At 36.6% G+C, this 18,976-nt stretch overlaps 1 protein-coding gene across 6 annotated transcripts in view; it reads left to right on the forward strand.

The window, feature by feature from the left end:
- Nucleotides 1-18,976, forward strand: part of LOC110167606 (teneurin-3-like) — a 595,717-nt gene that overhangs the window by 547,645 nt on the left and 29,096 nt on the right. For all 6 annotated transcript variants that reach the window (XM_055158090.1, XM_055158089.1, XM_055158088.1 and 3 more), the window contains 5 exons: nucleotides 442-547; nucleotides 662-804; nucleotides 3,478-3,656; nucleotides 7,964-8,068; nucleotides 11,348-11,478. In XM_055158090.1, coding sequence (XP_055014065.1) covers nucleotides 442-547; nucleotides 662-804; nucleotides 3,478-3,656; nucleotides 7,964-8,068; nucleotides 11,348-11,478 — 664 coding nt within the window. The remainder of the gene's footprint in view (nucleotides 1-441; nucleotides 548-661; nucleotides 805-3,477; nucleotides 3,657-7,963; nucleotides 8,069-11,347; nucleotides 11,479-18,976) is intronic.

Consider the following 18,976-nt stretch of genomic DNA (forward strand, 5'->3'; position numbering starts at 1 on the left):
TTTGCAGTGTACAATAAATCCTCAACAGCTGAACTTTTACACTTTCGGAGCACATGTGAAATCTCCTAAATGTGTTTTGGTGCACATTAAAATTTGATAAAAGTGTGGGAAACAGAGGTTCTTGTCCCCTTTGGAACCTTCTCCCTGATTGTAATAGCTCATACTCTGAGTAAAGAGCATGCAGAGGATCATTCAGGATTTTTTTTGTTTTGTTTTTAACCACAAAAGTCCCACTGAGATTCAAAGATCTGTTCTCCACCTCCTGGCCAAGAGACATCAACAGAACCCGCAGACAAAACATCTCATACAAAACAGATATTTATAAAACAAACAGTATCAAATGTAAAAGATTTTCAAACATGGCTGCATAGAAATTGTTATAGCAGTTTTAAAGTTTCCACTGAATTCCACAGATTTTCTCATATTCTCGTCTCTTTTCAGTAATGAGGAGGATGTGACAGCCGTGACAGACAGCAGCGGGAACACCCTCCGAATACGCCGCGACACAAACCGAATGCCAGTGCGTGTGGTTGCCCCCGACAACCAGGTTCGAACCCTCAACCCTCTCCCTTCAGCCTGACTTCTTTCTGTATTGTTCCATTGTCCTGGGGGGTGCAGATTTTGGCGTGACACCGGTGCTCTGCCTCTCTCCGTGTTACAGGTCATCTGGCTCACCATCGGGACAAACGGAGGGCTCAAGTCTCTCACGGCGCAGGGGCAGGAGCTGGTGCTGTTCAGTTACCACGGCAACAGTGGACTGCTGGCCACCAAGAGCATCCAAATCGGCTGGACCACCTTCTACGAGTGAGTGGCTCGAGTGGAGTCTCAGCCCAAAGAGAGGGGACAAAAGAAACTGGCTACACCTTTTTATTTTCACATTTTGATAGGCCGATTATCTAGGGTTGTGGGCGAGATCTGCTACATTTTGGGCACTGAAATCTCTCTACACTTCATTCATGAACAAAAATCAGGTTCTATGACGTAAATCCTTATTAGATCAGCAACATTATCACGATTAAAAGATTTTGTTACCTGTAGTGACCCAGCAAATGTATTAAAAGTCCTGCATTATGCAAATTTGACTCTTGCAAGCTTTAAGGCATGTTATAATTTTGTTACCTCCTCAAAAACATACCTGGAGTTGTGTTTTAGCTTTTACCTCTTACTTAGTAGAGATTGGCATTTCCAGGGCTGAAATTATCCAATGATTTTAGTGAAGGCGTATGGCAGGGGTGTCAAACTCAAATTCACAAAGGGCCAAAATTTTAAAAACTGGGAGTAAGTCGTGGGCCAAACTAAATATTTATTGAAAAATTTCAACAAGATCTACATGTTTTCTCTTCTTTTGAGATATGTAATATTAAACCTTTTCTTATTAAAATAAATGTTTAATAATAGTTTTGCTTAAACACTGAATCCAGAATAAGCATAATATAAAATAATTTTTAAAAATTCTATAAATAATGTTTCTATAGACTATCTGTAGCCGGCGGGCATCTCTAATACATATTTGATATGATCTCGTGGGCCAAATATAATTATATCACGGGCCAAATTTGGCCCCCAGGCCTGAGTTTGACATGTCTAGTGTATGGAGTTAAAAACAAAACAAGCATTGGAACACTTCCTGTATTACCAGATGACATCACAAGGTGGTGTTGTCCATTTAAGAAAAAAAATGTGTGTGAATGAAACTCAACTCCAAATATGTTTGTGATGAGGAAACAACAACATTATTAATATAGGTTCTTCAAGTGAATTAGATAAAGTATAGATTTTAGTGGAAGTCAAAGTAGGGCTGACAAATGGAAGGGCATCTAGGCATAAAATGCTTGTTAGTCATTTACTTACATATTATACTTTCATATTACACTGAAATTAAGAAGAGGTAAATATATATATATATATAATATATATATAAATTGTATATTATAGTTTTTGTTTTCCAATCTCAACACAATTGGACGTATCCTCACAAAGACTAGTGATACTGTGTGGTAATATTAGTTATCATAGTCACAATAGCAAACTCTGACAAGTTCTAAACTATAAGAAGTGTCAGTAAATGTGTACTATGTGTAGTAGTGAGTTAGTGTTGATACTTTGACAAAGCCAGGTTTTTCAATATTTAATGAAAAGGGAAACTTTTTTAATACTACTCAATGTCACTTTTCAATACAGAATGAAAACTATTATTTACCAAGAACTAAAAAATCACTCCTGCATTACAGAGAAGGAAAAATAACTTTATTCTTTTGTTCAATTGTTACACCTTAGAAATATTACTTTGTACTTTCTAAACTCACAATAGCTGTATTCATACCTTAACTATAGTTTTTACATTTGCATTGAACCACTATAGGCGCCAGGGTGGGAACTTGCCTGCAGCCTTTTGGATCATAAATATAACAGATGAGTAAAGTAAAAATGGTGCTGCTTTCATGTGCGTTCAAACACAGTGGGAGCTTTGAAAACCATTCTCCCACACATAACCAGCTGTGACAGTGGTTTCCTAATTTAATCATACTATAATATATTTTTAACCCAAAATGGAGATTTGAAAGACACTTCACATTTCCAACAAAACAATGTCTAAAGTAAGGATAAACAAAAGGATTTCAAACTTATTAAATCTGCATTTCTGTTTTCATTAAAGGTTCTCTTTGTATGTAACCATGGAGATGTTATTGCTTTGTCTGGGATGTTCAAGTATGGCATTAAACATATTTATCTCCACGGAAAAAAGCAAGTGACACGACAAGGCCAAATTACAGGTCAGATCTGTGGAAAGGCAAGCCCACTTTAAGTAAGAATACATGCATTTCAAGGTACTTTGGAGCCATAAAGATACCTCTACCTGAGAAAATGCAAAAGATACATTTAATGCCATACTATGGAATATTCTAGATGAAATAACAACACCTCCATGACAACACAGGTATTGTTTATGTTATACTACTACGATTACTGCTGCTACTTCTACTGCCACTCCTACTACTGTTACTACTACTACGACTGCTACTGTAGTTACTACTACCCATACTACTTGACTACTACTTACTGCGTCTACTACTGCTGCTACTACTAGGCTACTATTGCTACTACTACTGCCATTACTACTACTACTGCTACTACTACTACTACTACTACTACTACTACTACTACTACTACTACTACTACTACTACTACTACTACTACTGCTACTACTGCTTTTGCTACTGCTACTGCTTCTACTAGGCTACTTCTTCTGCAAATACTACTGCCATTACTACTACTACTGCTACTACTACTACTACTACTACTACTACTACTACTACTACTACTACTACTACTACTACTACTGCTACTGCTGCTGCTACTGCTACTACTAGGCTACTTCTACTGCAACTACTACTGCAATTACTACTACTACTAGTAGTACTACTACTGCTACTACTACTACTACTGCTATCAGTAATATCAGCATCTTTGTTGCAGTTATGACAGCGAGGGCCGTCTCACAAACGTGACCTTCCCCACGGGTGTTGTGACAAATCTCCATGGCGACATGTCGTCAGGGGCCGTTGCCGTGGACATTGAGACATCGGGAAGAGACGAAGACGTGTCCATCACCACAAACCTGTCCTCCATAGACTCCTTCTACACACTTGTGCAAGGTAAGATGCAAATGTATCACTAATCCTACATATACCTTCACTACAATTTACCTGAACAATTTTAACCAAAATCCAAATAACAATGCAAAAAAAATTATAAAAATTAAAAAATAATAAAATATTGGTCTTGTAGAAAGACGATATGCTATAATAGTTTTAATAAAATAGCAATCCGCAAGGCAGGTTGATGTCAAATTGCAATTAAATAAAAATGCAAGGTTGATTTTATTTATTTATTTATTTAAGAAAATAGGGACAAAACACATTAATGAACATATACATGATATGTAAATATGTTATCAGATTATAGCCCAAGGCTAATTTCCATCTGCTGTCCCTAGGCAGGTTGATGTAATCATAAAACAAAATCACAGTAAAAACAATACACCCCGACAGACAATACAATAATACAAATAGACAGACATTTATTCAGACTTTTTAAAAATGGTCTCAAAAAATGAAGCACCAGAACTTTCAGACATATTTGTTAAATCTTGTGTGCTTGATAAAACAACACAATATGGTGGACATTATTGATTATGGGCAGACAGAGAATCAGGCCACAGGATATGCCACAGCCTGACGGGCCCCTCCCTCTGAGCGCGGTAATATAAAATGATTGTCCCAAGGAAATGAGAGTTGAAGTTTTCATCTTTTTACTGAACTAAAAAACACTTTATTTTCAATTTAAAGAGTTAGTTCCTGTTACAGTTTGGAAAAGAATATATCAGAGCGGAAACACTGCACCAAGTACACAACAAGAGGCAGGAGTTTTGAAGGAGGAAAGTCTTATGTTCTACCTACTTATACAAAGAAAAATATTCAACTAGAGGAATGTTCTATAACTCATGAATTATTAATGGACTTTGTCAGGAAATGTAAGGATCCACTATATAGCTTCTCAAAAGGATTCAGCACCTGCTCCATGGAGATGCCTGGAATGTTCCTTAGTATGGCATTGATCTTTCTTGTATTTATTCACTTACACTTATTGTTATTGCTCAAATGTATATACGTATCCCAAGAAAAGTCACATATTGCACTTTTAAAATTATATGAGAAGATGAAATGATTTACCAAAAATGATTTATCGTACATTGAACGTAATCAAAATAGTTGATCTCCATAACTGTTTACAGATGTTTTCAAATTCTGCTTGTTTAAAACATTCCTACACTTTAAACAATATAATATTATTCAAATTCCAATTTAGAAGTAAAATGATTAAATCATACATCACTAATTGAAACAAAAGTTCAGAAAAGATCTTTGAGAAACTGGCAAGGTATTATAATTTTCATAATATGTTCTCAATAGTTTTCAATAAAGTAAAAAAATAAAAAATAATAATAGTAATTTAGCTTATTTCTTGCAATAACGGTCTTTTTAATAACTTTTACATTTTATTTTCTTCTTGTGTCCTCTTGCTCCCTGTCAGAAAGTACAATACAAACTTTGTAAGACGTTGTGTGTTTATATATATATTTGTATTTCTGCTTGTTTGACCTTTAACCTCTGCGCTCGTGGAAAGGCTACCGGCCCTATAGCTCCTCTAACACCGTCTGTAGCTGGTGCATCATGGGAAAAGAGCAGTTTACATTGATTCTGTGTGGACTCTTTGATTCCAACATAAATGGCTATAATGCCTCCAGCTCACAACCACACACTGAAACTCCAAGTGCAACCTCAACATAAACTTCTGGCTAAAAATATTGTTTTATCTGACACTAAAACTTTATCAAAATCAACTTTGGATCTGTTCCTCAATAGCAAAATCAAGAACTGTACTTTTATGAGTATTAAAGGGGTAGTACGTAACTTTTCTGGTATGGGAAAAGATATATTTTTTGAAAGTTGTTTCCTCGTCAAAAGCATACCTTAGAATTTTGTTTTGTTTTATTTGTTTCACTCACACATGTTTAACACATGCAAACCCTGCATATTTAGACTGACTTCTTATCTCAAACAGAAAAACATTCCACCTGTTCCACCTTGTGATGTCATGTGGTGATACAGGAAATGTTCCACTGTATTTTTAAGATCCATACACTAGAATCATTTGGGTAATTTTAGCCCTGGTGTTCTCCTAATCTCTACTAAACAAAAGGTAAAATGTAGCTGTTAACCTGTAAACTACCACTTCATGACATCACAAGGTGGAACGGAGAATTTAGAGGTTTGGACATGCAGACAGACTAATAATAAAGAGTTACTCAAATATGTGTAAATGAAACAAAATTCAACTCCAGGTCTGTTTTTGATGTAGAAACAACATTTTATCCTGGTTTAAAGCTCACAAGCGTCAATTTGTGCAATATGGGACATTTAAAAAAACACCCATTCTTACTCTGAGCAGGCTTGCATCTCCACAGATTAGACTTGTAATTGTCTACATGGAGGTAATACGCTTCATTCCATATAGTGTGGAACATACCAGACAAAAGTTCAACATCACCACGGAGACAACTATGTGACAGATCTTCACTAGAAAAGTTCCATAGCGCACTTTTAATATAAAAAGCACACAATGACTAAAATTACTGTTAAAAAAATGCTAAATAATTAATGATTTGGTAAGTTTTAGATGTCAAAATATTTATACGAAGTTTGTATTTAAAATAGCTTGGTATTTCACTGAAGAGCATGAATAAATTATGTTAAAAAACGAATATCCAAAACAACAACAACAAAAAACTCATATGTTAAGGGAAGGTCTTCTTTAGCTAAATAGCCTGTGTAAATGAAGGAAAATGAACTTTGGTACAGGTATTCCACTGAGTCTGTTTGTGATGGAGCAAACACAAGCACTATCTGTAGCACCTGCATCGAGCACTACGTGAATCAAAGTAAATAAGTTATTCAAAAGCATTGACGAGAACCACTCCCCTTTATCTATAAATGTGCATTATTTATTCTGGGCCTTTCCAAAGAAAATAGAACAGGCATCGTGAAATTCCAGCAGGGTTAACCTTGAATGAATACTACTCCTACTACTTCTACTACTACAGTTTAGCCTTAAATGAGGTCAAATGCCAGTTTACTGCTACTGCAAGTACTTTCAACTATGTCTACTATGACAACCAATATTATTTATACTACTACTACTACTATTACTACTGCTACTACTACCTACTCCTACTACTAATACTACTCCTACTACTGCTGCTGCTAGTACAAATTATTCATACTCAGTCTTTCTAAACAGAACATGTAGTTGAGCCTTGAATTGAGAAAACTAAAAATGACTACTACTACTATTACTACTACTACTACTATTACTACTCACTACTACTACTACTACTATTACTACTACTCACTACTACTACTACTGCTGCTGCTGCTAATACTCATTATTCATACTCAGTCTTTCTAAACAGAACATGTAGTTTGCCTTGAACTGAGAAAACTAAAAAACTAAAAATGACTACTACTACTACTACTACTATCATTCACTACTATTAGTCACTACTACTACTACTACTACTACTACTACTACTACTACTACTACTACTACTACTACTACTACTACAAGAGATCCAGACTAAATCAAGTCTAAAACTGGACTAAAATGTATACCAGAAATAGATTATAGATAGTACAGATAAAATGAACAGAGACTGAAAACGTTTGAGTAGCACTGGAAGGAACTTGGCCCACACTTTGAGAATCACTGAGACTATAGGGAGATACTATGCAAATCCAAATTTATTTTTCTCCCAAACCAGAATGTGCAATAATCCTCCTGTAAAAATATCACCACTATAAGTCAGTTCAGTCTGTTTGGTTTAATCTTGTTCATCACAGCTAAGACTTTTTAAAAATAGCCCATTTTTGCTTTTTAATTTGATGAAGTAAAATTTTAACTGAAGCAAAATTGTACTGTTGGACTTTTAGAAACAAATTGTAGTTTCAGTTTTAAGCTACACTATGTAATATTTCTGAGATACACAGCCTGTTTGTCTCTACATGTTAGTGCTTTTCCTGGAATGTTCCACAGTATGTCATCAAACCCATTTATCTTGCATGTATTCAATTGCAGATGTTTTTATAGCTCAAAATTCCTTAGTGTAAGTGGGGTCGCCTCTCCTCAGATCTGACCTGTAGCTTGGCCTGTTGGCATCAAGCGCATGTCTACACAGAGACTTTAATCTCATACAGTGGAACATTCCAGACATGCATTATTGACAATATATGCATATTTTAATGGTGTCATAATCATTATAGTTAACCATGCCTATTGAATTTTGATAAAACATAATTTTCTTTCTTTCTTTTGTATTTAGTTATTTGTTGTCTTCTTTTCACAGACCAACTCCGAAACAGTTATCAAGTGGGAAACGATCATTCTCTCCGAGTCATCTACGCCAATGGAATGGACAGTCACTACCAGACAGAGCCGCATATACTCGCAGGTATAAATCATTATTACACTGTTTATTATTTACTAGTATAGTAGTACTAGTATTAGTAGTAGTGTTGGAAGTATTAGTGTTAGTCATAGTAGCTGTACTGAGAAGTAGAAATGCTTAAAATAAGGGAGCTATCCATGGGTTTCAGCTTCCTGTTACATTTTGTTTTAATTGTAGTAGTAGTAATAGTAGTAGGAAGTAGTAATAATAGTAGCAGTAAAAGAGATATTATCACTACTACAGCTGTAACTGTAGTTTTGTAGGATATATAAATCAACTTGTCACACTAGAAACATTCTATTTATTTTTTTCAGATATAAGTCTGTTGCATATAGTCATTATGGTCAATCTGAATTCTTCCCACATTCTTCTCAAAACACCCACTTGTGCTGAGGCCCTATCTGATCAAGGCTAGGTATTGTCAAAAACAGGCTGATGCATGGTGAATAGCATTCCAGTTTTGGCTAGACATATTTTTACAGAAATATGGGACAATAGTCGTGTCTGACAATGGAGAATGTATTGTGAGTTGGTCTCAATCTTTTAGCTGTTAGGAAAATATCAACTTTTATTTGACTGTATATGTTGTATATTGTACTGGATTCAAGCTTTATAAACTGCATTTGACATTTAAAGTGGACCTGTTATGCAAAAAAATACTTTTGGCCTTATTATAGTTGTTTCCCCTTCACATTTCCCCTTTGAAAGTTGGATTTAGAGAGATTCACACATGTTTGAGTAATCTTTATACTCCTGAATTCAAGACATCATTGCACCGCCATTTTCACCACCACTGTAATGATGGTACCCAGTGCTCTCTATTTATTATTTTGTTCTCCAATTTTACTCAATTTACTAAATTTTTTGTTCTTTATCTGTGATAAATGTAGGATATTGCAGCATCAAGTAGACATTTTGGTGCAATATTCCGAAATAACAATGAATGTTATTGTTGGTCTTTCTTGTTGTGTTGTCCTGGTTCAGTGTTGGTTAAGCCCTGATTTAGTCCTAGGTTTGGTTTAGTCCTGGAACAGCCCGGGTTTAGTCCTAGTTCAGTTTCGTTCTCCCGTCCTTGTTGGTCTTATCTTAATTTTAGTCCATTAAAACACTGTCCCCTCTGCCTCTGCCCTAGCACAGCCTGGTCTCATTGTAGCACGTTGATGGCTGCAGAAACATGTTATTGTGATGTAGATTGCTGGAGACAGCAGTGTCACATGTAGTTTGGAGTTGCTCTGCAGATCTCATTTGTGCAGGTAAACACCACACCACAGCTCTATTTGTGCCCAGGTCTAACATGTGCTTCGATTATGTTCTATTGTGCACACTCCACTGCCAACCAGACAAGCTGCTCATGGGCTGTTTGTCGTATTGGAGGACTCGTGTTCAGGAAAACAGGTTTAGATGTAGAACTAAAATGGACATATTGAAATCTTACCGCCTGATTAAGCATCATGACCAGTGTTGGGAAGTAAGTGAATACATCTACTGAGAAAACGTATTTTGAATAAATGTATTGTGATATATGTTTACATTTTCATATGGTGGTATTCTCTTCTGGTGTGTGGATGTGTGATGTCAACTTCTCCAACTAGTGATGAGAAATGTATAACAAATGGTGAAACAACTATAAAGCCGTTTCTAATCCTCTAATGCATTTTTACACTATTATATTTATTATTAATGTGACTGTAAAAGTATTCTGAATACAGTACGCTAATTGGCACTTGTATCAGAATACATTACAAAATGTACATATTCATTTACAGCATTTTGTAACATTTTCAAAGTATTCTTCTCATCACTGATTATGACTGAACTAAACTTTAGATTGTATTGACATTATGCATTATTTGTATTGGTACTGACCTTTAAACTGCTCTTGAAACAACAACTAGGGTAACAAAATTTTTCTGACCACAGGCATGCCCTTGTAATGAACATGCTTTGACAGCAGTAATGCTTAGAACGAGTCCGGTTATGATTTATCAACTTGAAAACCGAGCAGGAGCCGGCCAGACTTTTACCTGTGACGTAACAATTCTGTGAAATTCAAAATCACATGTTATTAGAGTACTCAGATCAAGGAGGCTGACTAAACAGGATTTATTAACAGGTGGGAATTAAGTAAAATATAACTCAAGATATGATTTTTTTTTTGATGAGCAAACAATATTATAACATGGCTACAAGCTTAAAAAAAACATAATTCATAATATGTGTCCTTTAAGAGTTCCATACTGAGGATGCATCTCATCATAGATGGCCGTCACAGGTTTACTGTACCACTTTAAGACTGCCTGACCTCATCTGATCTCGGAAGCTAAGCATGGTTACACTTGGTTATTACTTGTATGGGAGGCAGCAGTGGCTCAGTGGTTAGAGCAATTGTTCATCAACCTGTACGTGACCAGTTTTTGAACCCTTCTTGAACCAAAGCTAACTGTTGTTGTGTCAACAGGCAAGACAGTTCAGCCACCCCTACTGATATTGGGAGATGGTTGTTGTCGCTAAATAAATACATAATAATGTTAAGAAATAACACTAGACCCAGGTGAATAGATGCTTATATATACAGTACCTTTAGGCTATTGAGAGTACAAATGAGTGTGTATATATGAATATAAGAGTCCCAAGTAAAGCAGATATATTTTAAGAATGTAGCAGAATAGAGAGACATGTCCATCACTGAGGTCCTGGATAAACACAGATATAGGCCCATGCAGAGGGATGACTATGACTACTTAAAAAACAAATCATGCTTTCACTTACTTCACACTGTTTTATACTTTCTGAGCACAAATATGGTACAACACATAAAAATCCACCTGTGTCAACAATCTGGCATGTTTACTTGTATTATGTATTTCATGTTTGCTCATTAAAATGCTCGGTCCCATTAAATAAACAAATACTAATAATCATTGCTAACTGATTTGTCAAGGTGAGGAGCTCATTTTACTTTCTAAATAGATAAGCAAGTTTAGAACCAAAACACAAAACATAAACAAAAATACTTAATAAAAATAAATGTTGTAAAAACATATATTGTTGTGATTGAGTGTGTTAGTCAAATTAGAATATCATTTGAACAGCCTATAAATACTTTGTCCTAACATCACCTGACCTTTACGTCTCCCGTATTACACGTTTTCACAGAAGCTTCGGTCTGCCCTCATTTACCCGCCATGTCTTTCTATTAGACCCCTCTAAACACCTTGTCCACTGCATTTGATTTAGTTCATCCATAAAATTCCTCATCTGGTTTCTCCATCGGTTTTGCAGGTGCAGCGAATCCCACCATAGCCCGCCGTAACATGACGCTGCCCGGGGAGAACGGACAGAACCTGGTGGAGTGGAGGTTCAGGAAGGAGCAGACCAGAGGCAAAGTAGTCGTGTTCGGACGGAAACTCAGGGTAAGGCCAAAGAAAACACATCTCCACATCTGCAAATGTCATTGTAAGGTTCACTGCAAAAACAAAACATCTACACGGCTGTAATTCTGAGCGTTAATCTCGTTTGAGTAGAATAAGGTCATTTGTGTTTTGTTGGAGTGGTGACGTTTGGTTTCATTGTTTAGTAGAGGTGGAAAATAGGTCAGTAACTGTTTATCTTGGAGCCGAGATTACAATTTTGATTTTATGCCAGTTCATTTAGAGCTGTAGTTATTTAGAAGTTGTGTTGTTTAATTGGAGATAATAAGACTTTAGATGCACAACAATTAGAAAGAGAAGTTAACTTGTTAACTGGAGTTGTATGGGTCTTGTCTTTTTAGATGCAACACTAGCTCTGTTGGCAGTGTTTGTCCACTCATCTGAAGGTCAGCGGTTCGAATCCTGCTCTCAGAATTAACATCATGTTATGTCCCCTAGATGCAACAAGGGACACAACTGTTAAAAAGCAATCACTGAGACAAAGTTCAGTTTGTTAAGTTTTATTTTGAGGCCAAACATTCACCAATATGTATACAAAAAACAAACAAACAAAAGGTTGGTGGGAGGAGGCGCGTGCCAGTTGTGCCAAATAAAAGAACCGAAAATATAATAAAACAGGCCTAGCTGAAAACTAGGCTACAAAAGTAAAGAAATCAAAAAAGCCTAGTCTGTCTGATCTAAAAAGAGATCTTGGATACTTCAAAACAACAAGGGTGGCAACAGCTGATAAAACTAGTGTGTCTAACAAAGAAAACTACGTGGTGCAAGGTGTATAGGGATCCCACTTGCATAACCAACCTCCCAACCAAACAATACCTGGCTAGCAGAGGTAACATAACAGACAGAGAGCAAGAATAGCATCACACAGCCCTTTTTAAATGGTCCTCTCCAACCTGATTGGCTGCTAGCTGGCCAGTCAGGTCCCGCCCACAGCACCTGAACACAGACAGGGCAGAGACAGCAGTACACAGTACACACACAAATTCTTGCATGTAACACATCATTTGTAGAAAGTTCAGATCCACTGTCCCAAGTTTGGCATTTGTGATTCCAGCTCCCACAAATGAATGTTGTTGGTGTGTCCTGAGGGAAGACATTTAACCCACCTTGCCCCCAGCGTCTGTGTAGGACTTTTGAATGTCTGTGTAAATGGGTGAATGATTCTTTGATGTTAAGCGCCTCGAATGTGGAAAAGTGCAATATAAAAATGTGACCATCATCATTTACTAGTACTGCTCTTTTAGTTGTTTTTGATGAGATACCATTCATTCTGAAAGCTTTTATCAGTGCCACACTTAAATTGACTAATCGATGCACAGGGCATGACTCTAGTGTTTATATTTCCGTTTTAGATGTAACCAAAGCTATCTGCGTCTTCTGAAAGTTCACAAATTAGTGCAGTTGGTTGAATTAAACTTTTATGATTATGACAGAAGTTGAACAATAGACACCAAATCAATATATTGGTACTTTAACAGACTATCATATCATCACATGGTTGAGATCACAATTTAATCTAGTTTTACCTGGTTTAGTTCTGGTTAATAATGTGTGTTGATTATTCTCAGTTAGACTCCTCTTAAGATTCTCCATCAACTGATTGGAAATAATTTAGTCGAAAAAACAAACACTGAAAGTAGCCCAATATTTCAGGCCTATACATTCTTGTTCATTCTGAATTTTGAGTCATTCTAACTTTCATTAACTTTTTTGTAGTGTAGTAACAGAATACAATTGGACAGTATCTGAGGTATTTATGTCCTAAAGCTCTTGTATTTTATTTGGAAAGAGCCGGTCTCTGGTGGACAACTGTAAGGAATGAGTGAGATGTGAGTCAACGAGTGCCCTCAACTGAACCTTAAAGTGTTCTGTGTCAAATCAATGTAAAACCAGGGTAAAAATTCAGAAACACACAATTCTGCTAGTTATTTGTCATTGCAAAGACTCTAATTGGCGACTATAAAAGTAAATCATGCAATGTTTTTGACGAGAAAACATTATAACATAGGTGAGAAAACGCGTATAATGTAGTCTATTTAAAATATCATACAAACGTCATTTTTTTTGCATTTACTTCAAACATTTTATTTTTAATTGTTACCCCAGTAATATTTATTTGCTTGGCCGTGTAATTGCGGTTAAAAGTGAGAAAAATAAATATTCCTTAACCCTCTCTCTGTTCTGTACTAGCTCTGACATGATTTACGGCCCGTAGACTGCAGTGGACCACTCCAGTGCAGTTGCTCTGATCATAAATTCAGGCAAAGCACCGAACTGAGGAAACAATTATAACACGCGGGACAAGTGTTTCCAGAACTAACTCCCCCAAATCATAAGGGTCATTGGGCTCATGTCCCAGAATGCAACAGTTTTCCAAGGCACGATTAGCCTGTCAGGGTTCCCAAGTGCACAGGAAATCTTCTACCAGTCCAAGCGCTGATAATGCACTCAAAGGAAATGTTGGTTTATATTAATTGGGCTAGTTTGGTAGTTTGAACTTTTAAATCTGAGTTACTTAAAGCTGAGTGTTTTGACCTTTTTGACTTATTAATTTGTGTTTTTCCAGACAAAATTAAAATAAATAAACTCTAAATAACTCTATTATTCAATGGCAGTGCTTAGGCCTCCACTAACAAAGACTGGAAAACCCCATGGTATAGGAAGGTAGCCAGGCTAGCACCACCTAGTGCCTCTGCTCAATTTCATTTCTCTCCAGCGGCTAGGTCAGGAATCGGAATATACTAGACGATTCGTAAAAACCCTGGAAGTGCAAGTTTGGGCACCAGTCAATCAGTGAAGAGTCATATATTCAGTGTTGTCAACGATTCCCGAGATCGAGGATTTAAAGCCGGAACAAAGAGAATGTTTGGTGAATTTTATCAAGGGGAAAGACGTTATTACCCTTCATCCTACAGGATTTGGGAAAAGCTTAATATACCAGTTAGCCCCGTTAGCATGCATTACAAATATGATTACCAAATAGCAGCAATTGGTTAAATTAAAAAAGTTCCCACCTACCGTCGAGCAAACAAATTCAAGCAAACACTACGAGGTCAGATGGTTTCTACGAAGTAAAACCGGCTGATGAATCAGGCTAATAGGAAGGTATAGCTGGTGAAAACTTGTATTTCAATCTATTTTGTCATCTGGAAAATTTCTTCAAGTAGCTCAGTGAAACAAAATACTACTCAAGGTATGTTTTTAAAAGCATAATTATTACATAAAAGAAATTTGATTGGTGTTATATAAGCTTCTCCTGATGACGATGCCTCTCCTAAAACATACCTGGCTCTTGGCAGATGGTCTTTCTAATCACCTCAGCACCTGTTCTTAACAAAGGCTTTCAGAGGAGCTCTCAGACGACATGTGCATCACACGCCATCTGGTCATCCATGTATCAGACAAACTTTAAAGTTACTCAACTTACTCGGCAAAAATGGCCAATCCTTGAACAAAGTGTGGAGACGAACCCCACCTCTGACACACTAGTACTGAGTGGGCCTCTAAAGTAAATAAGAATATTCCACAGAGTGATCAACCTCTGTACTAACTCGGAACAATCCAACCACAGCTGCAAATTTTTATCACATGCCTCTCAAAACACGGAAAACATCTCTTGGAAATTCTTGTATCATTCACAGCAAATTGTATAACTTCTTTTACCCAGGATAAGTAACAGTGTAGTGCTCTGCTTGTTAATTTAGCAGAAATCTATTTCTCAGGTCTCTGTCTTATTTTTCCTCCTTTTTACGTGTAAGCTTCAGTTTTTTTGCTGCACAAACAGACCATGCGTTTCTCTGATTCATTAATTCTCCTGTCAATCACACCAATCTGATATTAGGGAAATACAGCATGGTTCCAGACGCACATATCTTCGTTAAGTTTTGTCAGTGTGTGGTTCTGTCTGATCAGGTAATGCAGGAGATAGAAAACATATGTATCTCTATGAGGACAAGCAGGTGATTCCATGTGTTTTTTGTGAGGACAATAAGTCACAAAAAAGCCACCTTTAATACACAATCTTAATCATGTAATTAAACATCTAGTCTGTATGATGTCCACATTATTAAATCCTGTGAATAAATATAACTGAAATAAAATAAACACTGGTATTTTAATTAGTCCTTTAACTATATAACTTCATAAATTATACACACCCAAGTATTGTTTTGCATACTGGGTGATTTTAGCATAGCCACAATATTTACAGCAGTCCACTCAGCAAATTTCCTCTAAACCTGTATTTTTTGTCCCTTCATCCACTGTCGGGCAAATGTTTTTCTACCTATTAGCAGCAAAAGGAGAGGGACAATGATTTGCCTACAGCGTTTGAATATTACATGAAGCCTTGTAAGGACCTAATGGTGTAAAAACTGTCACCGCGCTTCCTCTAGGGGGGGTCGGTCCATGTACTCTCCCCTAACGAATGTAGCAGCAGCACGAGGGGTCCTGAGATAACGAGATAGGCAAAGGTGTGTGTTTGCAAGTAAAGTAAATATTATGCATAATACGCAGAATGTGGTACAGTTGCATGTCTGACAGCTTGTGCGTACGGTGCTGTGTCGCGTTGCCACGGTGAGCTGGTAATGATGATGAGGTGAGTGTAGGGCCAGAGAAACAGCACTGTGTGGCTACATGCTAGATGCTAATGTGCATGATGTTATTCACAGGGAGCTAGTGTAACAGGGAAGCGCATTACAATGAAATGCTGTGATAGCCACTTAAAAGGTTGGTCAATATTTATGGTGTTTATGTCCTACCTGCTTGTCTCCATGGACATGTTATTACTTGATCTCAAATATTCCACTGTATGGCTTTTAACGCATCTAGATTTAATTTAAATATGTTTTAGAATGTTTAAATATGTTTTATAATTGCTAAAAAATGTAAATAAACATTAAAAAACATGCTTTATTATTGTGAGGGCTTGTCTCTCCACACATCTGACCAGTAGCTTGTCCTAGTGGTGCCACCTGCTTGTCTCCTTGGTGATAGATTTGTTTAATTCCATACTGTGGACTATTCCGAGCAAACCAATAACACCATGGGACACTCTACTCCAGAAAAGTTACATAGTGGATGTTTAATTGCAGAGAAGTTACATTCTCTCATCTTTCTGGCAAAAATACTCCACTTCAAATCTGTTTTTCAAGAGTTTTGTGAATGCAGCATTTTGTGATGAAAATCAGACAAGCGGACAATGTCTTCATCAGATTATGAACATTTTTTCTTTTGCCAAATTTGAGCCGTGAGTCATGTGAGTCACTATAGGACTTTTGAGGTGAGGGCTGTCCAAGGGTGGTCCACCCTGCTTCACACTGTGTCTGGAAAAAGTTGTTCTGAAGATTTGCGAGTGGACAAATTGATATGCCATGAGGTTTGTGAGGTTTGTTTAGGACTAGTTGGATAGATTTAAATATCTTCAGTTTGAAAATCAGGTATCCCCGCTTTAATCTGGCCCAGGACAATTATGGCAATCAGAGCTTATACTTCAACCATGTAATAAGAGGTTTTAAAGTAACATGAGTAGCGTGTTGTATATGAGACTCATACAAGAAAAAGTGATGCATTTTTCTCCTTATTAGACCAATGATTATCACTGGCATGGCATGGGAAAATACTTCTAGCGTGTTGTATGTGAGTAGAGATTATACTAGTGTGTGTAAATGTCTACTTTTCCAACACTGACAGACAAACCGTGAGGCGTGACATCCAGATTTGACCCTGACGACAGCTCGTTTTGAAAATATAACTGGAACTGAGAGAGTGCTCAAGTAATTGTCTCAAATGAACCAAAGTGGATGAAATATCTTAAAGCCGCAAAACCTTGAAAATAAAATAAAGGAAAGCTAAAACAATTTCATTCTGTTCATTTGACATTGACAGGGACACAGAGCAGAGAAATACTTAAGTGATTCTATTTTTTAAATTGGGGAATTGTCCATTGCTGAGTGAAAAGCAGTGAGGCTGTAAGTGGAGAAATCTGAAAAATGTTACGCAGTTGTTTTTAAAAGATGGAATTTCATAGTAATCTTGAATGATTTTGTAGTCACACCTTTTTAATACTACAGTTTAGACTACAAGTAAATTCTTAGACTGTAATGGACATAAGTAACCTAAACTTCTAGATAGGATGTGAGCATGGGAGTGCTTCTGGCTCCATCTTAAAATGTACATATTAACCCACACTGCATGGTCCTTGTGTTTATATTGCTATTTTGTCCGTAAATCAAGATATGAACATTAATAACAGTCTTATAAGGTGCCTTCTTTCCCAAGGTTGCTCCCGGTAATGTTTGGGGCTTCAACAGCCTTGCTCCGGGTTGGCTCTTTGATTGCTATGATACTCATAGTCAGAATTTCTAATATCGAACTCAACTCCAAATTTGCCACTGTAAGTGCTAAACGCGTAACTCTATTAGTCCACTTCTTTATATAGTCTATGGGTACATTAAGGCATACTGTTATCCTCAAAAAAATAAAAAATAAATAAAAATAATAATAATAATGATAATAATAACTTTAACATGTAGCTTTTGTCACTAGCTTCCTCCGTAAATGTCTTCAAAATATTACTCAAGTCAATAGAATCCCCCAAGACATCTGAATACTAATGAACTGTATATGGTAGATTAATAATTACACAAAAACATAGGCCTAGTTAGCATGAATAATGAAAAAAAATCTTGCATTTTTCTCTACCGTATTTTTCAGACTAGAAGTCACTCTGGAGTATAAGTCAAGCAACAGCCAAAAAATACGTAATGAAGAAGAAAAAAAGTTGTACCAGACTATAAATTGCACTTTTTGGGAGAAATGTATTTTATAAAATCAGGGACTAAGAACTGACATTTCATCTTAAAAATCAAGTTACAGTAATAACAATAGAATAAATAACAACAGGCTGAATAGGCGTCTGGTATGTTAATGTAACATATTAACAGTTATTCAGATAATTATAGCATAAACAACAGAACATAAGTTTACCAAACTCATGATCTCACTCCAAATCACTTAATCTACTGAATCCATTGAATTTGTCATCCTCGATGTCACTTCTGAGCAACTCCGTGCACACACCGGGTTGCTGTGAAGTTGTGTTCTCCATTCCTGCTTTTCACCAGTAACTCACAAGTTTTTCACTCACTCCAAATTTTCTTTCTGCTTTTTGATTACCATTTTCGGCTGAATATTTCACTACTTGCAGCAGGACAGCGGCTTCTTCTGTAGGAGACGTGCACAGAAAACTGACACACAAGCCTAGAGCGCCCTCTCGTGGCTGTTAGTCTGAACATTTTAATATATAAGTCGCAGGAAACACCCAAACCATAAAAAAAAGGGCGACTTATAGTCCGATAAATATGGTAGTTATAGTTTTGGTGAAGTCTATAATTTGACTTCCTCTTTGGACATGAGCAGATGTAACATAAGTGTAGAGGTCATTTTATAACTGTTACCTAAGAGCCAAAGCTCTTGTCTG

Source organism: Boleophthalmus pectinirostris, unplaced genomic scaffold (assembly GCF_026225935.1).
Source record: "Boleophthalmus pectinirostris isolate CB_2022bp ecotype Guang Dong unplaced genomic scaffold, ASM2622593v1 HiC_scaffold_22, whole genome shotgun sequence".
Classification (NCBI taxonomy): Eukaryota; Metazoa; Chordata; class Actinopteri; order Gobiiformes; family Gobiidae; genus Boleophthalmus; species Boleophthalmus pectinirostris.